General features: G+C 40.7%; 3 protein-coding genes across 4 annotated transcripts in view; 1 reads left to right on the forward strand and 2 right to left on the reverse strand.

Moving 5' to 3' along the window:
* Positions 1-323, reverse strand: part of Sass6 (SAS-6 centriolar assembly protein) — a 36528-nt gene extending 36205 nt beyond the window's left edge. Inside the window, exon 1 of the mRNA XM_048456981.3 lies at positions 1-323. Coding sequence (XP_048312938.1) covers positions 1-65 — 65 coding nt within the window. The 5' untranslated portion in view covers positions 66-323.
* Positions 308-19759, forward strand: Trmt13 (tRNA methyltransferase 13). Of its 2 annotated transcripts, XM_048456983.3 has the most exons (11): positions 309-560; positions 2828-2874; positions 3040-3106; positions 6367-6429; positions 6838-6907; positions 7037-7143; positions 7771-7938; positions 10762-10834; positions 12341-12415; positions 15048-15480; positions 16130-19759. In XM_048456983.3, the coding sequence occupies exons 1-11, from the start codon at positions 414-416 to the stop codon at positions 16308-16310; spliced, it is 1431 nt and encodes a 476-aa protein (XP_048312940.1). In that variant the 5' UTR covers positions 309-413; the 3' UTR covers positions 16311-19759. The 2 variants fall into 2 exon arrangements, with proteins under 2 accessions (XP_085533912.1, XP_048312940.1); XM_085677786.2 differs by lacking the exon at positions 7771-7938 and having other exon boundaries at positions 308-560.
* Positions 16349-20179, reverse strand: part of Lrrc39 (leucine rich repeat containing 39) — a 20142-nt gene continuing 16311 nt past the window's right edge. Inside the window, exon 9 of the mRNA XM_048456985.3 lies at positions 16349-16565. Coding sequence (XP_048312942.3) covers positions 16549-16565 — 17 coding nt within the window. The 3' untranslated portion in view covers positions 16349-16548. The remainder of the gene's footprint in view (positions 16566-20179) is intronic.

Raw genomic sequence — 20179 nt, forward strand, 5'->3', positions numbered from 1 at the left:
CTCTCCTCACAGTCTTTGCATTTCACTTGCAAGGGGACTAGGTCCTGGAACAGAACTTGACTCATGTCGGACCGCTGCCCGGACGGTTGTGCGAAAAAGCCCAGCAGGCCTGGGCCTCAGTGCCAGTTTGTTAGAAGTCCCCGGCCTGACAGAGTTTGAGTTTGGCGCTCAGCTCCCGCGGAGGAGGAGGGGGGGAACGATAAACACAGGGAACGGAGGAGGTTTGGCCCTCGGCAGCCACCATCGACTCCTTCTGCGGTGATTGCGTATTTCCGGTCATCAACCCCCGAGGTGGGGCGCACGCACCCACACCGCCCCCAGGCGGCCATGTTTGTTAAGAGCAGGGGAACCAAAGGCTGGTGACGGCTTGGGGCCGGGTGCCGGACTCCCGCCAGCCGAAAGGATCGTGGCTAATGGAGACCCCCGCGCCGCCCTCGCACGCGACCGCTCTGCCAGCGGAGGGCAGATGCAGCTACTTCGTGGAGAAGAAGAAGCGCTTCTGCAGGATGGTGGCGGCCGCGGGGAGAAGGTTCTGTGGTGAACACGCTGGCGCCGCGGAGGTCCGGTACCGCCCCACCCTCCCGGGAGTTTCCGGGTCTGTGGGTGCAGGAGCCCGGCCTCGCCCCCTCTGACCGGTTCCTGCTTCTGTCCCTCGGACTCGTCCGCTTTTCCGGCTGTAAATGCAGCTCTGACCTCAGCGCGGAGCCGTGATGAGCCCCCCCCACCCCCCGAGGAGTCTTGTTTTCTTGTCCTGAGTAACGCGCCCCCTGAGATGCTCTCTCAGATCTGTGTAGCCAGCCTTCCACTCTCCTCTTGTCCCCAAGGGAAGTGATTCTTTTTACAGAGCAGTGTGAAGTCGCTAGGTCTTCCCATCGGGTCTTTAATTATTGTTTTATGAGCGATAACCACGTGTGAATGCATCAGGAAGAAACTTGGAAATTTTCTTACTTAGACTTCACCAGGAAACACCTTATGAACTTGTGATTCTTGTTCTGGGGTGGAGAAGGAAAAAAAATATTAACGCACATAACAATTTTAATTGAAAAAAAAGCCGTTGAAAGCAAATTGCACTGTTTTTAGGGGTTTTTGTTTGGTTTGGGGGGCAGCAAACACTTGGTGGTAATGTAAGGCATTTCTACTGTAAGTGCAGAACATTAGTGGCTTCCAGTGCCTAGAGAACAGGGACGTTGCCAACCTACAAATCACAGGACATTCTCATCCCCCTTTTCACCAGAAAACACCTCAGTAACAATAGCACATGGTATACACTCAAATAGTAAATTTTTAAAATGCTTGTGTGTGTGTGTTCTCTGATTAGGCTTTGCAAGTTAGAACAGAGTCCTATTTACTTTGAAAGTTAATTTTACTGCTTTTTTAAATTTATTTATTATGTATACAATATTCTGTCTGTGTGTATGCCTGCAGGCCAGAAGAGGTCACCAGACCCCATTACAGATGGTTGTGAGCCACCATATGGTTGCTGGGAATTGAACTCAGGACCTTTGGAAGAGCAGACAATGCTCTCCTGTTTGTTTTTGAGGCAGGGATCTTGCTATATTTTCCCAAGTTGGTCTTGAACTCTTTCTCTCAGAGATTCTCCTGCCACAGCCTCCCAAGTAACTGGTCTTCACCAAAGAATCAAGCTGGAACTTAAGTTTTAAAATCTGTACATAAGGAAGAAATAATATATGTTATCTTAAAAAATACTGAATAATTTTAACTTTCCCTAAAATTTAGTGTGCCTAAATTCATGAACATACTGAAATTAATTGAAATAAAATTGAGAAAAAAATAAGAGTAAATATGTGGTCAGCTTTTTCTTTGTGGCATAGCATTATACTAAGCAGTGTTGTAACTTTCATAAACCTTAGGAAGTAAATCATGCTATTATTCTCATCTTTTGCATGAGGCAGTGAGCCTCTGTAGGGCCGTAGATCTAGCAGCTAATACAGCTGAGACTCACACCTAAGCAGTCCTGCTGGTCTCTAGCTTTAATAATTGTACCACCCTGTTTCACACACGTTCGTAGCACCTGTGGAGTAGAGCTGCCAGTGCTTGCTGTTTTCCCTTGGTTTCTCCCAGTACCTACAGTTAAATGTGTGTAACTCAGAATATTGTAACTAACGTACTGAAAAGTTGCAAAGCTGGCGATTGTGGCCCATCCTAAATTGTGTCACACCTCGTTTTTCCTCACATACTTTCTCACATATTTTATTTCTATATTTATTGAGACAGGGCCTCAGTATGTAACCCTAACTGGCCTTGGACTCGAGATCTGCCTGCCTCAGCTCTAGAGTGCCAAGACTCAAAGTTATGTTCCTTCATGCCTAGCTTTTCCCCATATTTTAGCAACCTAGACTTAAATATGCATTTTAAAATCAACAACATAATTTTAATGGGCAACATTTTCCAAAATTAATAAGTATTCAAGTATTATAATTTAGCCATTTATACCCCTTATATATGTATTTTAGAAGATCATTTTGTACATGATGAATATTTTACAGTATTTTGTTAGTTAATCTGAAGTAAATGGTTAACATCCTTTCTTAGTGGTGAATAAAATGACTGCACCCATTTTAGCAGGTATTATCTCTGATGCAAAATTATATAAGTCGGCCAAAACAGTATTTGTTTTTTATACAGGAGCCACTAACAGATTTTTTTGTTGTTGTTATGAACATGACCTGATCTTGCTTATTTTTCATTATGAATTTTTAAAGTTTTCTTACCTTGTTTTGGGAATAGAGATACACTGTGGGTATATCTAACAGTTGAATGTAGTAAACTTGATATCTAAGTAAATGTATCCTTTTTAATTTATTAGGAAGAGAATGCTCGGAAAAGAATCTTGTGTCCTTTAGATCCAAAACAGTAAGTATTTAGATCAGACAAATGTTTTTGTTGTCGTTTGGGTTGTGTGTGTGTGTGTGTGTGTGTGTGTGTATGTGTATGTGTGTGATATACTACAAACAGTAACTTCAAAAGGCTCATTTAAGATTTAAGATTTTCTCTCTCAATTTTTCTCTTTAAATTTAGCACAGTATATGAAGACCAACTAGCAAAACATTTAAAAAAATGTAACTCAAGAGAGAAGCCAAAGCCTGTAAGTGTTTGAAATGTGTGGTATGTGGTGTTTATATCCAATACTACTTAGTATTATAAGGTGCCGGTTGAATTTGGCAAACGTATTTAAGTTCTCACTTGATAACTGTACTTTTCTTCCCTCCTCCTCCTGCTTCCTCTTTTTCCTTGTTTTTGTGTTTTGTCTGTTTTGTTTGGGGTTCTGATTGGTTAGATTAGAGGCAGGCTTCACTGCATAGCACAGGTTGACCTCATGCTCGAGTCCCTTTTCCCTTAGCTTTGCAAGTACTGAGATTATTGGTTTGTGTCACCCTGACCAGCCCAGAATTTTGACAGGTTTTATTTTTGGTTGCTTCTTTGCTTTTGAGGTCAGGGACTGTGCTGTGTTGCTCAGACTGGACTTCTCAGTCTCAAACATTTCTCATGCCTTCCCTCCAAGTGTACGGTGATAGGTATATGCCGCCGCCCCCAGCTTGATAGGGGTGATGGTACAGCAGCAAGAGATTTAGAGTCTTTAGAATTAAGGTTGTAAAGACTTAACTGCTGGGCATCTTTGAGATTCAGACTCGTATAGAAATAGTGGGTTTGAGCTAACACCAGTTCAGATGAGTCTCTCACAGTGTTCACCCAAACAAAGGCTGAAAATCCGGGTTTCTGTTTGGTAACAAATAGAATAGGGTGACAGTAGATGACTATACTATGTTTTATATATATGATGGGTAGGTGTATTTACTTCATGGAATAGAGCATTTTACAATGTGTACCCCAAAATATCATGTTTGTTTGTTGTTCTTGTTTTGACTTTGGTTTTTTGAGACAGGGTTTCTCTGTGTAGCAGCCCTGGATGTCTTAGAACTTGCATTGTAAACCAGGCTGGCCTCTGCCTCTCAAGTGCTGGGATTAAAGGCATGCACCACCACCGCCCAGCAGCATGTTGGAAACCTCAGATGTATAATATAAAATTGATTTTTTTTCAAAGACATTTAAAATAAGAATAGAAAACTTTTAATGATATAAAGTAAGATGTTGAACACATATAGTAATGGTTTGACCGTCAGCTATCAACCTGATCAATATAATTGATGTGTATGGATATGTATCTCTGAATATCTACATGTAAAGAAGTTAGTTGTCAGGCAAAGGGTGTTTGTTTTATTGGAAGTAAATAGCAAAGAGCACACATCATATTTGTCACAAGTTAGCATGTTGCAGGTTTATGGATGCCGGCAGGAATTAGGAGATCCCTGGGTCAGAGACAGACAAAGGCTGAAATGCCTGTCATCAGGGTCTCTACTGCTAGACTATACCACATCTGGGAATTTGTATTATTCACCTCATGGGAGCAGTAAGGGCATCTTTCTCAGGTCAATTATCCTTGTCTTTCAAAGCCTATGGACTTAACTCTGGGGCTCTGTTGGGAATACTGCATATACAGTGACTTGCCCTGAAGCTGAGGAGCCCTGTCTTCAGGAAAGACTTTTTTCCCTAAATTGGGGCAGTGAGCAAACCTGCCTCTCCTGTGCTCCATAGGAAGACATTTTTCTTTATTATACTGTACAGTAAGTAAGCCTGCTATGGGATCTAGGAAGAAATGCCATTTCTGTCTAATAAGGGTGGTTGATATGCAGCTATCCTTGAAAGGCTAGTCTGGAGCACAGCGAGACTTGTAAGAAATCAGAAGACCCAGCAGAAGTGACTCCCAGGAGCACTTCTCGGTTTGGTTTTGTTTGTTTAAATTGTTTATTTATTATTACACAATGTTCGGTCTGCTTGCCAGAAGAGGGAGCCAGATCAAATTACAGATGGTTGTGAGCCACCATATGGTTGCTGGGAATTGAACTCAGGACCTCTGGAGGAGCAGTCAGTGCTCTTAACCTCTGAGCCATCTCTCCAGCCCCTGTTTGTTTGTTTGTTTTTAAGAGGGGAAAAAAAAAGCAAAGTCTCACTATGTAGACCTGGAGCTTACTGTATAGACCAGGCTAGCCTCAAACTCACAGAGTCCACCTGCCCTGGTGTCTTGTCTCCTGAGTGATATCTCAAAGGCTTGCGCCACTGTACCCAGCCCTCTGGTCAGTCATTTTGTTACAGATATCCTTCCGCATTGTCAAGTGTCTCCAGTTGAGAGGCACTGCTGTACGCGGAAAGTATTTTAGCTGCCTATGACATCTCATACCTGTAATCTTGACACCTGGGAGGCTTAAGCGAGAAGATTACCTTGAGTCCAAAGCCAGCTTGGACATCATAATAAATTTTAGACCAGCTTGGCCACCAATTGAGCTTCAGTGTGAGATCCCCCTACCGAAGGGCAAGCATGATATTTTAACAGTAAGGTAATGTAGAAGAGAAGCAGTGACCTCCCGTCCACCCCTTTAGAAGTTAGACTGATCCCAGAGGCCTAGCTTTGGGGCACCAGTGGACCAGACTCGGCCATCCACCCCTTCAAGAGGCCAATCAGGTTGTGATAAAGCTAGAAAACATTTTTTCAGTATGGTCGAAATGAAAACGAGCGAGGAGCTTACTGTCCTGTGTCTCGGGTTTTGTGCTGATATTGCTGACGACATAGGAGAAAAGCAACAGGAACACTATGAAGCAGTCTCAGTCAGACGAGGCTGACTGACCTTTACCTGAGGCCTGGTTCTGTGGGGTCCTGCTGGCTCAGGGAACATCTCATCCCTTGAAGTAGGCGGTACTGTTGGTGGTACTGTTCTGGCTCCAGACCAGAAGGTAATGCTCCCTGTTGAGCATTGAGGTAATGCTCCTTTGCTACCTTAGAGTAACCTGCCTCCGAGACTCCCTGTTCCTGGGAGTTTTAGTGTATCTTTCTTTATCTTGGTGTCTTCATTCTTAGAGGTGAATAAAAAGAGATGAGGTAAAGCAGCCTTATATTACTAGTTTCAGATGAGAGGGAGGCCTGAAGTGGTTAACATGTCAGTTTGGCAGGGGTCTTGCCCAAGTCTAATGTAGCACAGGCAGAGTCGTTCTCCAGGTTCCATTCCTGTCAGACCTGTACTAGACCCAGGAGAAGAGCTGGTGCTTCTGCCACGAGCAGCCTTTAAGTTCTGTGAGAAGGCTTTACTTCAAGTACCTTCCTCGCCTACGGGTCAAGTTTCAGTAGGCGTGTGGGTGGGGCATGTGTTCTGGGAAAACTTTGAGTGTGATAATATTTGGTGACTGAGTGAATGTGAGAAAAAGGTGATGGTGGGGAAGGGTGAAGGAAGAAGTAGTTCTTAGCTTCTTTATTGTGAGCTTTGTATTAATATGTTATGATTTTGTTTTGTCAAGGATTTCTTTATTCAAGATATAAATGCAGGATTAAAGCATGAAATGGAAATTCCTGAGCAGTTAGTAAGTATATTATTTAATACTTAACTCTTTGTACATTGACCGTTCCCCACTTTTGTTTGGAAACATCTATTGTTTTGACGTGAAGGTGTATTTTCCTATAAACCATTGTTGTTAGTGATTGTTAGTTCCCAGACCAGCTTATGTCCCATAGCAAACTGCAGTGTGGCTCTGTTGTGAGCTCACTGAGCCCAGTCTTGACCCTGAGGGATTGAGTGCCATTAAAGTACCTTGGCACAGACTGAGTGGTACCTTCACAGCTGGGCAGTTCCCATGGCTGCCTAGGAACAGAGTCTTTGAGAAGACCTTAAATTGCCATGGGTCTGCCCAGTGTTAAGCTTCTACTCTTTTTTGTTGTGGTACTTTAAGGCATGTGTTGACTACATTATTTAGTTTTATTTTTGTATATAGGTTCCATTTTCTTCTCTATCTGAAGAGCAGTTGGAAAACTTAATTAAGAAACTGAGGAAAGCAAGTGAAGGTAGGTCTCCTAAAGTTATAAGTTCAATTATTTGAAAAGCAGTAGGTGGTGTCTGAATTGATACCTCCTGTTCGTCATTCAGAGTCCATGTCTGGCTGCTTAGACTATCACATTTTTTTCTTGGAACAGGCTTGAATTCTACACTTGAAGATCACATTATGTCCCATCCAGCATTATATGATGCCCTTAATGACCCTAAAAATGGTGAATGTGCTGTCAAGCACCTGAAACAACAGGTATGTTTCAACCACAATAACTTAGCCTTTGGTTATATGTTTAATGCTAACATTCTGTGTGATGAGATGGCTCACCTGATACAGGCACTTGCTGCCAAGTCTGGTGACCTGAGTTCAGTCCTCTAAACCTAATGGTGATAATCGATTCTTATAGGCTGTCCTCATGTGTATATGCTCACAATAAATAAAAGTAATTTTTAAAAGCTAACATTCTAGCTAGACTTAGGAGTACATGCCTTTAATCCCAGCACACCAGAGACAGAGACAGGCACATCTGAGTTCAAAGCCTGCCTGGTCTACAGAGTGAGTTTCAGGACAGCCAGGGCTAACACAGAAGCCTTGTCTTGAAAAAAAGATATTAAAAAAATACAATAACATTCTGTTCTGAGTATAATTAGTTTTTATAAGTGGACAAAATATTTTCATTCAATATTATATGTGAACATAAAGTAAAAAATTCAGCATGAAATATCTGAATACAGATATTATTTTAAAGAAAAAATGTCTTAGCCTTTCAGAAGTTATCAGTGAAAACATTCTGTTTTGGGTAGAGATTACCTTACTGATTTTGAATTTGAATTGAATTCTTTTACTCTAGTTTATAAAATAATCCTATGGAGTGTGCAGGCTTCTATTTTAGGTAACATTGAAAAATTAAAGTTACTTGGTCCAAGAAGATGCTTTGTTGAGTTTGGAGCAGGAAAGGGGAAATTATCTCACTGGGTTGATATTGCCTTAAAAGATGCTGAAAACGTTCACTTCATCCTGGTAGAAAAAGTGACCACAAGATTCAAGGTAAGTAAAGCCATTGTAGGAACTTAATAACCAAACATATTCTTTCCCTGTAGGGAAAAAAAATGATAGGAGCCTGTCTCTTAAAATGAATTTCCTTTTTTATATATTTGATTATAATTTTGCCATTATTGGTTCTAATTGTACTGGTTAAACTGAAGGTAACTTTTTAAATTTAAATATTAATAGTTTGTGATCTGCATTCTTAAAATTGTTTGCAGAGACAGGAAAGTCTGTGAATGGAACCAGGTTTCAGCTAGGAATTAAGCCACATCCTAACCTTACCTTTGCCAGTGCTGGCAGACTTCCTTCACTAAATTCTTCTTAACCATATTCTTGCATACTGTCTATGCAGATAGATAATGATAAAGCAGCTGTGCTCTTACGTGTGCTTAGAGAGGAGAGATAGATGAATGCGTAAGGAGACTGTTAAAGACAGGAAGTTCTGCCCTGTATGTGCGATCAAAGGAAAGCATGGTAGGCTTTGTTAGAGGGAGGCAGTGGAGAGTGACCATGCAGAAAAAGTGGTGCCTGTGATCATCTTGAAAAATGAGTTAGCATTTGCTAGATAGGGTGTGAGAAGCACTCTGGGAAATAAGAACAGCGTTACCACAGGCCTGTGTGATGGAAATCCAGTGCGTTAGGTAGACTGTGGCTGTATGAATTAGGAAAGAGAGCTGGTCTAGAAAGACCTCTGGTTGTAGGCTCTTGGCTTTGTCCTGTTCTGTGTTAGAGATACGGTGAAGATTTGGTTTTTGTTTCTAAGCGGCTGCCATGCAGCGTTTTAGCTCTCTGTCTAAGTGTGTTAGAGCGATGAGCAGTACTCAGTGCCAGAGGAACATGAAGGTAGGGAACTGGTCTCAGTCTTCGCCAGTTGTCATGGAGGAAGTTTCTAAGGATGATTTTAGAACTTTCCGTGGAGCTAGAGATATGACTCAGTGGTTCTGCATTTCCGGAAGATCTGAGTTTGGTTCACAGCCACAGTATCAGGCGGCTCACAGCTTCCTGTAATTCCAGCTCTAAAAGATCTAACACCGTCTTCTGGCCTCCTCGGGCACCACACCCAGATGGCACATGCGCGTGCGCGCACGCGCACACACACACACACACACACACACACACACGTAAAAACATGTTTTAGATGCTATCCTAGGAAACCGTAAGACTATTTCAGAATTTTAAACTAAAAATAGGAAGATTAGAAATATGAAAATTTTTATTCAGTAATACAAGTAATAATACTGGAGAGTAAAGGCCATTCTGTGGACTTTATAGGAAAGAAAGAATGATAAAATGTTACGATGGTGGAAGTCATAAGACTGGCTGGTTTATTATTCGTTGTTTCTAAGCAGCAGTAATCTGGGATAGTTTCTGGCTTAACTGGGCACAGGTATTCTTGAGGAGGAAAAACATGAGTTCAGTTCTGTGTGGGTTCAATTTCCTGTCTGCATGTTTCTGAAGGCTTGTGCTGTAATCTAGTGGGAGATATTTTGCTTAGCATTCATAAGGTGCTGGGTTTGAATGCCATTTTTTAAAAAATAAAAGAAAGCCTTTTTGTTATTGTTTTTATTTTTCCAATCCAAGATAAGGTTTCCTTATGTAGCCCTGATTGTCCTGGAACTAGCTCTGTAGACCAGGCTGGCCTCGATTTCAGAGATCCACCTATACTCAGCCTCCTGAGTGCTGGCATTAAAGGCGTGCCGTGCGCCACCACCACCTGGCTGAAAACAAAAAACTTTAAGAGGGGGCTGAGGCTGGAGCTCAGTGGTCAGTTGCTGCCATGGCATGAATATGGTCTGCCTTCAATCTCTAGCACTGTTGAAAAGAGAAAAACTGTGGGGTGGGGGAGGGGTAATGTAGCTGATGATTCTTAGAGAGATCTGGACCAGTGTGCACAAGCACATGGGTGTAATGGTTAAAATGCTGTGTTTAAAGAAAACAAGAGTGAGTCACAGTAAAGCCAGGGATGATAAAGATGGAAGCGCTGACAGGTAGCCACAGCCACTTAACCCCTGTGAACCCTGATTTCTTTGTGAATGGGTTGGTAGTAGTTATGGGATGAGAGAAATAATGTGGCCAGGCGCACACTTTTAACCCCAGCACTCGGGATGCAGAGACAGGAGAATCTCTCTGAGTTCAAGGCCAGCCTGTTCTACAGAGTGAGTTCCAGGAGAGCCAGGGAAACCATAGAAAAACCCTGTCTGGAGAGACAGACAGACAGACAGACATATAGACATATGTGGGATGTGTGATTCGCCTCTGTATGCTGTGAATACGATTGGTTAATTAATATAGAACACTGTCTTGGCCTGTTAAAAGGGCAGAACTTAGCTAGGTGAGGAAAACTAAACTGAATGCTGGGAGAGGAAAGGTAAAGTTAGAGAGAAGCCATGTCGCCCCACTGGAGACAGATGCCATAACATTACCCAGCACAGCCATGTGGCAATACACAGATTACTAGAAATGGGTAAATTAAGATGTAATAGTTAGCCAATAAGAAGCTAGAGCTAATGGACCAAGCAGTGATTTAAATAATATAGTTCCTGTGTGATTATTTTGGGGCTGAGCAGCCAGGAACCAACAAATGGCCTCCTTCAACATATATGTATATGTAATAATAATAACCAATAGAATTTCTAGCCTTATAAAAGGGGTGTTGTTATTTTTGAGCTTTCATCCAAAATCTAAACCTTTAAGTTGTTGCTCATTGTCTGAAACTGTAAAAATTAGGTATATTTACTCTGATATTTGAAAACAAATAGACATTTTCATAAAGCTTTTTTTTTTAACATTGAGTTCTGATTCGGTAATGTCCTGTTTATGCAGGTAGATGGTAAACACAGAAGAAAGAACTCAGCATTTGAAAGACTTCAGATTGATATTCAACACTTGTGTCTGAGTGAGTCACGTATTTCTCCACTGCTCTACCGCAAGTCAGACATTCCAGGCTCTGGGGGCTGTTAGAATTCTGTTCTCACAGACCTGGGCTTCAGGAAGAACAAAGTAATACTAGTGCTTTGGTAATACAAGTATATGTAACTTAATAAACATAAATGGAGTAAGGATTGAAACCTAAAAATTTTTTGTTGCTGGGTGGTGGTGGCGGCAGCAACATACACCTTTAATCCCAGCACTCAGGAGGCAGAGGCAAGCAGATCTCTTTCAGTTCAAGGCCAGCCTGGTCTACAAAGTGAGTTTCTGGACAGCCAGGGGCTGTTACACAGAGAAACCCCTATCTTGAAAAAGAAAATTGTTTTGTTATATCAACTTTAAGTGTAGTATGATATTGCAAGAAGTTCAAAACTTTTGATAAGTCATTATATATTGCTTCCTTGCACTTTTAAAATTAATTTTGAGTAATGCAGTTATGATGGCGCACACTTTTAATCCAAGCACTCAAGATGCAGAGGCAGGCGGATCTCTGTGAGTTCCAGGCCAGCTAGGGCTGCACGTTAAAACCTTGTCTTAAAAAAACTAACTTAGAGTATTCAAACTAGCCTTCAGACTATAGTTAACAGGACTGTCAAAATCGTTAGAGGAAAAGAGATAGTTCTTTGTGTAGCTAGTATATAAAACATAGGTCCTCAGAATTCTTTCATAATGAAAGTAACTTATTGCTATGGAATTAATAATCCATACAGACACACATACATGCATGCACACCCACACATGAACACAAATGCATACACATGCATGCACACTCACACATGTACATAATTGCATACAGACACACACACACACACATGCCTCATGGTTGTTCTCTTTAGTGCCTTTTCTTTTTACATCTTCTAACATTTTTTTTTTCTTTTTTGTGTTTTGAGACAAGGTCTTCCTATATAGTCCTGGCTGTCCTGGAAATCACTGTAGACCAGGCTGGCCTCAAACTCACAGAGATTACCTACCTCTTCCTCCTGAGTGGTGGGATTAAAGGTGTGCACCACCACACCTGCCTGTTTCATATTTTAAAAGAAAATAATGCAAACATTTCCAAATATCTTCCATCCACTAATTTTATTCTGGTTTTGAGAAGCAGCCAAGCATTTGTATAGAAATCGTATTTTCTTCTGCTTAACCGAAGCCAGGAATGGTATGTATTTACTCTGGTAATTCCAGCACGTGGGAGGCTGAGGCAGGAGCATCACCCCAACTACATAATGAATTTCAGGCCAGCCAGTAATACATACGAGAAAGAAGAAAGTCATTTGTTTGTTTATCCGAATATTTTTCTGTGTCATATACTAAGCACAGACACATTCTTAGGTTGTATATTGGATTCTATGAGAATTTTTTCCCCACATCTTTCATCTCCAAAGTTCAAAGACTCTAAAAACCCTTCTTTTGGAAAGACACTTTAATACTTTGTATCATAAGCAAACTAACATAATTCTTACTGGTTTTGTCTCAGACAGGATTCCTGTGCTGAGAGAAGGAAAACTGCCGGTGGTAGGAATTGGGAAGCATCTGTGTGGGGTCGCAACAGGTAAGCCAGAGACAAGGTACCCTCCAAACTATCACACTGAGCTGGGACCTTCTCGGGGTCCACTTAGGCTCTCGTTTAACCCATGTAAAAGCTTTCTAAAGCCATTTCATCCTGGTGCAGGAGGGAAGCATACACCTTTGGTTCCTTTCATCTAGCCCCTGCTTCTCAGAACCTGACCCTACAGTGGCTGCGTCCCCATTTCTACCCCTCTCCTCTTTGAGCACTCGGTCTGAATCCCCTTCCGCTCTGCTGCAGGCACCTTCCCTCAGTGAGGTTCAGCGTCCTTCTCTCTTAGTGCTTCCCCTCGCCAGGGCCATTCCTTCCAGCGTTTTCTGCTCCCTGTGCTTGAAGTATTAATATTTAGACCCTTCTGTGACACACAGTGTCCTTGTCCTTCCCCTTCTTGAAACTCTCAGTCAGTCTGTGTCAAGGTTTACTGTTGATCAACATGAACCATGTCTATTTTCTCAAAGGCCATGTTGCTCCAACCATTCCTAGAATTCCACTGTTACCTGTTTGAAAGAACTGCTCATCTGTGAGCTTAACTTTCTCTACATTTTTGGCCCCTCCTTACTGTCATCAATATGTGCTCTGCAGAGCTTTTCCTTGTTTTCTAAGTGTCTGTTCATACATCCAGTTACACTGCTGTGCTGGGATTCTTTTCCAGCACATTGCATATGCTAATACAATTCTTGCTGTAGGAGAGAGACTCTGAATATTTGAAATGATCTTGACCACCAGCTTGCTGCCTCCTTTTTTCTTTTAAGAAGAAGGTCCTTAAGGTCACTATGAAAGAGTTTGTGATTGCCAGTGTTCTCTTTGTTTCTGAAATAACTTAATTCTTTTAATAATTTTCTGATTATAATTCTTTAAATTATGTTTAAGTCAAATGTAAATAAAATAGCAAATATATTTTGTTAGGAAATAAGTTGATGGACCTGGATGAAGTGATATGCCTTTCCTCCCAGATACTCAGGAAGCTGAGGAAGGAGGATCACTTGAGCATCCACAATCTGGTCAGCATAATGAGACCTGTTCTCGCATATGAGAGAGAAAAAGACAGAGACACAGAGACACAGATAGTGAGATTACCAAATTAGCTATCACTTTATCCAAATAATGTTGGTTATTTTTTATTATTATTATGATTATGGTTATCTCATAATGTTGGTTGGCATGATTAAAATTTATTGTAAAGATCACATAAATTATATCTCTTTTATATTATAAGGTAACAAATTTTAAAATAAAGCATTTGTTTTTAATTAATAGAGTATGATATGACAATCTAATCAAATAAAATGTAAGTTTTATAGCATACATTTGTGTTCTTTCCCATATTGCCAGCTATCAGTATGGCAATTTAGGGGGGTTTAATTTGGGTTTTTTAATTTATTTATTTATTTTTATTGTATATGTATGGATATTTTGTCTGTATGCATGCCCAGTGCCCACAAAGGCCAGAAAGTGCCGAATCCCCTGGAACTAGAGCTATGGACAGTTTTAAGCCACCCTGTGTGTGCTGGGAGCCTAACTTGGGTGCTCTGCAAGAGCAGCAAGTGCTTCCAGCGATTAAGCCATCTCCAGCCCCTTGTATGGCAGCTTTAGTCCCTGCATCCTCAGTGTTCTGTACATGCAGGGCATTTAGCAAATATTTGCTAAACAAATCCTATGGACAGTAAAACTATTTGCCCGCTTTTCATACTGAAACCTTCTTTTTCAACTTTTCTTTTTTCTTTTCTTGTTTTGTTTTGTTTTGTTTTGAGACAAGGTTTCTCTGTAGCTTTGGAGCCTGTCCTGGAACCAGCTCTTGTAGACCAGGCTGGTCTCGAACTCAGAGAGATTCGTCCACCTCTGCCTCCTGAGTGCTGGACTTAAAGGCGTGCACCACCACTGCCCAGCTTGGTTTTGCTTTGTTTTGTTTTTTCAAGACAGGGTTTTTTGTGTAACAGCCCTAGCTGTCCTGGAACTAGCTCTGTAGACCAGGTTAGCCTCAAACTAACAGAGATCTGCCTGCCTCAGCCTCCCAAGTGCTGGGGTTAAAGGCATGTGCCACCACCACCCGAACTTTTTCTTAACTTTTCAACTCATCATTATTTGTTGTGACCAGCCTACATTTCAAGACTAGTATCTTGGCCAGGTGTGCTGGCACACACCTGTAACCAAAACACCAAGAAATGGAAGGAGTGAATCAGAAGTTTGGGACCAACATCAGCTATGCAGAACCTATCTCAAAACAGACAGATACAAAACCAAAAAAACTACCTTCTTGAACCTGGGTCAGTCTCTAAGCGAAAGCTCCTTTGTTTTTTTCTTTGGAGTTTTTTTAAGCGTATAACTTTAGTTGGGATGGGAGAAATGAAAGACAATACAAATAGTTGAACAAAAGTTTTTCAAATCATAGGACTTAAATTTGCTTCAATTTTATTGGGAAGTAGTCTTTATGGAAAATAAATCTTAGGAAATTAAGATAGGATGTCCAATTATATGCTATAATCATTACAATATATAACTAAGTAGATTTTTGCTGGTTTGTGTTGTTGTTTGTTTTGTTTTTAACCACACTGCTTAAGAAATCTGAAGAATATTTTTAAAGATGACGTGGTTTGGGGCCATGTCATTGTGTTTGCAGATCTTGCATTGCGATGTTTGGTGGAAACCTATGCTGCCAATTTTGAAGAAAGGACTGAAGAACCTTTAGCCAAACGCGTCAAGAATGATCAAACAGAAGAAGGAGGTAATGCTTTGTCCAAGGACGGAGCTGAAGAGGACGCCCCCGAGACATGGGCCCCGGTGGCTGGCATTGTCATCGCACTCTGCTGCCACCACCGCTGTGACTGGAGACATTATGTGGGCAGAGAGTATTTCAAGGCACTAGGCCTCGGGGCAGAGGACTTCTACTATTTCCAGAGAATGAGTAGTTGGGCAACATGCGGAATGAGAAGGCCATCTTTGGAAGCCCCAGACAGGACTGCAGAGCGAAGAGGTGACCAGAATTCTGACAGTGAAGAACATGACGAGAGAGGAGACAGACTCACAGACGGCAGCACTGATAGCATGCCTGGGTAAGGACTACAGTGCACCACACGGAAGGGAGATACTGTATTCCATAAAGTCGTCCCCTGTTGGGCCTTATTGGTACATTTCAGGACCTCTCACCTGCCTAGAACCTTAGAGAAAATAGAACCTACCGTGCGTGTTAGCATGGCAGTCTGTCAGTCTAATAACCAAGATGGCTGTGCCATTGACTAGTTAGTGAGTAACTGGCAGTGTGGATGTTCTTGACCAGTTCATTCCCCAGGTAGGAGGGAGTCGGGTCAGAATGGCAATACCAATGGTTCGTTTTGGGAATTTTCATTTCAGTATTTCCAGACTGTGATAGACCTTGGGCAAGAGAAACCCAAAAAAATGAAATTGAATAGTTGCTTCTTGGTCTTTTGGCCAAGATAAAGTATAGAAAATAAAACTGAATAAGAAGAAGGATTCTTTTTTCAGATGACTGCTATCAGCAGTTTAGTTTTAAAAAAATACAGTTTACAACCTAATTTTGGAGCAGGCTAAAACACATTGTAATTATAATAATGACAGGACTGGGAAGCAAGAGACAGCGCTTCCTGAACTGCTGGCTAGTTAGCAGCTTCGTAGTGAATGGCAGTGCTAAGCTTCTTAGGAACGCTTACAAAGCTTAACTCCCTGTGTGTTTATCCACTGCAGAGTTCTGACCGCTGAAGAGAAGGAGAATATAGGACATCTTTGCAAATTGCTGATTGACCAAGGCCGACTCCAGTATTTACAGCAGAAAGGCTTCAGCCCTGCTTTAAAGTACTATACAGACCCATCAGTGTCTCTGGAAAATGTGTTATTGACTGCCATACCAGCTCATCTGTCACTGTAGGAAGCAGTTCATTAATGGAAAAGAAATGTAAACACCACTTGTCTTCTGCAAACAAAAAAATTTAATCCTTTTTAAGTTATATTTTTATATTCACAAAAATATAAATAGCAGGGTATTTTTTTCTTTACTTCCAAAGTCCAAACAGAGACTTCACCAAGTTCTCCACGTATTCCTTCTCAGCAGGGCTCTTTGACTCACTTTATCCATCAGAATGCATAGAGGGAGACTGGCATCTGAGTCACTTAACTTGGTCATCTGAAACACATACAATACATGAACACATGATTACAGTATAAGCCGGGTGGTGGTGGTGCACGCCTTTATTCCAGCACTCGGGAGGCAGAGACAGGCAGATCTTTGTGAGTTCGAGGCCAGCCTGGTCTACAAGAGCTAGTTCCAGGACAGACTCCAAAGCTACAGAGAAACCCTATCTCGAAAAAAAAAATTACAGTATAAACTCTATTCATTTTTAGGTGTATTTGATATGTTTTATTTTTTGAGTTTCAGTTGTATTAAGCGATGCCAGTTTGTAACAAAGATCAAGATCAATCTGAGTATGGGGATTTTTCATTATGGGTATAGAAAGAATAACTGCATTTCTCAGATGCAGACAAATTTAGCAATGTGAGAATTGGCGGATGGCATCACTATTGAAGTGCCAGACCCCCTCCTGTGTCTGTACTCCCAGAGTCTGACCATGACTCCAACCTGAAGAGATGATTTCAAGGGGAAAATATCTTACTTTAGGTCTTTGTTGGATAATCATCTAGTTCAAACTTCTAAAGACTGTTGTTTGTAAACATAAATCACAAATCAAATTTTGAAGTTGCATGTAACTTCTAAAGTTAATCAGTATCCTGTATCTTTTTTTCAGCCTCTTGTGTATAAATGTAACTTTTTTATCAACCTCTTGTGTATAAATTAACTATTTTTTAAAAAACAGCTTCTCTCCTGTTGGGGAAAATTGTTTTTGTTTGCTGTTCTGAGACAGGGTATCATTTGGTACTCCTTGGCCAACCTAGAACACAGAGATCCCCTGCCTCTTCCTCCTAAGTGCTGGGATTAAAAACATGTACCCATGCCAGCAGGGAAAGTAACTGGATTAAAATACAAATTAGATAATGAAACCAAAACCTCTTGTTTAGGCTTTACATAACTGATAAATAGTTTTTATATACAAGCAGATATTAAACCAGACATGTCATAAGACTGTTCCTCTTCCACATCTTACCCTGGGTTTGTTTCTACATTCATTTGTAAACATTATATGAGTTGTTGGTAGATATGCAAAGACAAAGATTCAGAGTCAATAATGCTAGCTGTTAGAACTACACTGAGATAGCTGTTTGTATTTGGTAGGCCTGTGACTAAGCAGGAAGCCAAACACATTTTCACTCCTGGCCTTTCTGTTTTAGTTTAATCTCATGTGTCGTCAGATTGCCTAGGTTTAAATTCCAACAGTACCACCTCTCAGCTGGCAAGTTACTTAATCTCTGTGCCTCAATTTTCTCCTCTTAAAATAGGGGTGATGATAACAGTAATGGAACCTACCTCACAAGGTTGTGTATATCACGTGAGATAGCCCAGGGAAACCAATTTGAATGGTTCCAAGCACATAGTAAATGCTAGCTAGGTATAATAATATTACATGAGTCTATTTTAATATAATAGGTGTTTGTTATTTTTTATTTAAATTGTTGCCTTCTATTTTTTATATTTTTAAAATATAACAATTTTATGTCAAATATTGTTAATGTACATTGATTCTTTTGGGAAGGTTGAAATACACTTTAATATCTTAACTGTTTTGTAGGTCAAAATTCCAGTGTGATACCACTGGGCTAACTGCAAAGGATTGCCAGAGTTTTGTTTCCTTTTACAAGATGGCAGTATTTCATCCTTTATCTCCAAAGCCAAATGGTTTTTGAGTATGTCTCAAATTTGTACTTCTCTTGAATTTGCTATTAGTTTCTTCTAAAGTTAAGCTTTATGATGATGTTTTATATTCATAAATAACCCAATAGATTTTTCTGTATTTTAAAGTCTTCTGACTAGGAACTTTAAATTACATCCATAACTCAATGAGGGAACATTTCCATATATTCCAGAGAATAAGTTCATTGATATTTTAAAATTAATAACTCAGATTCCCCAGTCAAGAGAACATAGATGAAGATAATTCATTGTTTAACAATTATCCTTATTTCATAAATGTCATTTGTATCAAAAATTGTTGTGTATCATTAAAAATTTATGTCCAGAAATGGAGAGATGGCTCAAAGGTTAAGAGCACTGACTGCTCTTCCAGAGATCCGAAGTTCAATTCCCAGCAACCACATGGTGGGTCATTATCATCTAAGTTGGGATCTGATGCCCTCTTCTGGCATAAAGTTAGGATTGCAGATAGAGCACTCATATACATAAAATAAATGTCTTTTTTAAAAAAAATTATGTCCATAAATAAAAAAATTCTACAATGGGTATAATCTCGGTTGTGTTTCAGAAGACATACAGCATGCCCCATAATTCTATATATTCCTATGAGTCATTCAATTCAATTATGTTTTGATAATGGTTCTGAGTACATTATGGGGAAATGAGTTGTTTCTTCGGGTGCTAACCTTAAGTCAAGATTACAGTTTTTCTAATGTGATTTTTTTTTTCTTGCCTCATATAAGAATGTGAGCTAGCAAATGTTAAATCACTATTTCTTGACTTGCAGACTGTTTGTGCTTAGCTCGCTCCCTTAAACTGCACGTCCACAGTGCATTGTACATGTCCCACATCAGACTCACTGCTGACTTTGCAACTCATCCTCAGTCCTCCCTCCTCATTCTGCATATCAAACCAGATTCAGCACCACATCCATTCCACAGTAGAGCACTCCCGTCCAGCTGTCCCGGATGGAGACATCCGTCCCGAACACTGGTTTCCATAATTATCCATTCTGTCTCCTGCTTGCCTGATACTTTATACAACTGGGTCATGCACTGCTTTGAACTATGTTGCTAGCCCTTCCTCACACTGTTCACACTATTGCTTCCGTGACCTACAGCAGCACCAGGGGCTCCTGAAGTGACCCTTGCTAAGCAAGCAGCCTGTGGATATCGGGGAGGATTCCCAAGGGAAAGACTGTGACTGTTCTCTCTGGTTGCACTCCTTTTCAGAGTAGCTGTTTGGTGCATGGAGTGAGTTAAAATCTCCCTTTTCATCTACAACTCTTTTTACTTTTAATAATTACAAGGCCAAAGTTTCTATGCTATTATGTCACTGTTTTTATTAACAAGATGGTGGTCTTTGCCATATTCCTCTGATTTTGTTTTAATTTTAAAATGTTTTCCTTGATTATAGAAATGCTTAATTCTAAATTATGAGATGAAGTGGTTGTAATCTTTATATTATACTTCATATTCTAACTGTTGAATAAAGTCCATATTTTTCACCCCCAAGTCAAATTATTTTTTAATTATTACTTGTAGATATTAGAAAAACAGAATAATGAGGAAGGTGTGTTCATACTCAGTCTGACTTGGTTGACAACGGTAGTGATTCTTTAAGAAGCAGATTGGGGGGCTGAAGAGATGGCTCAGTGGTAACAGCACTGGTTGCTTTTCCACAGGACCCAGTTAAATTCCCAGCACCCACATGGCAACTGTCTAACACTAGTTCCAGGGATCTGATGCCCTCTTATGGATTCTGAAGGTACTTCATGCACATGCTGCACCAACATGCATCCAGGCAAAACACTCATACACAAAATAACTAACATCTAGGCAGAGGGTGTCGCTGGAGTTCAGTGACGGGACACTTGCTGTGGGTTTGAGCTCTGGCACTGGAGAGTCGTGTTTACAGAGACAGAACTAGAAGTC

Source organism: Myodes glareolus, chromosome 17 (assembly GCF_982192425.1).
Source record: "Myodes glareolus chromosome 17, mMyoGla1.1, whole genome shotgun sequence".
NCBI lineage: Eukaryota > Metazoa > Chordata > Mammalia > Rodentia > Cricetidae > Myodes > Myodes glareolus.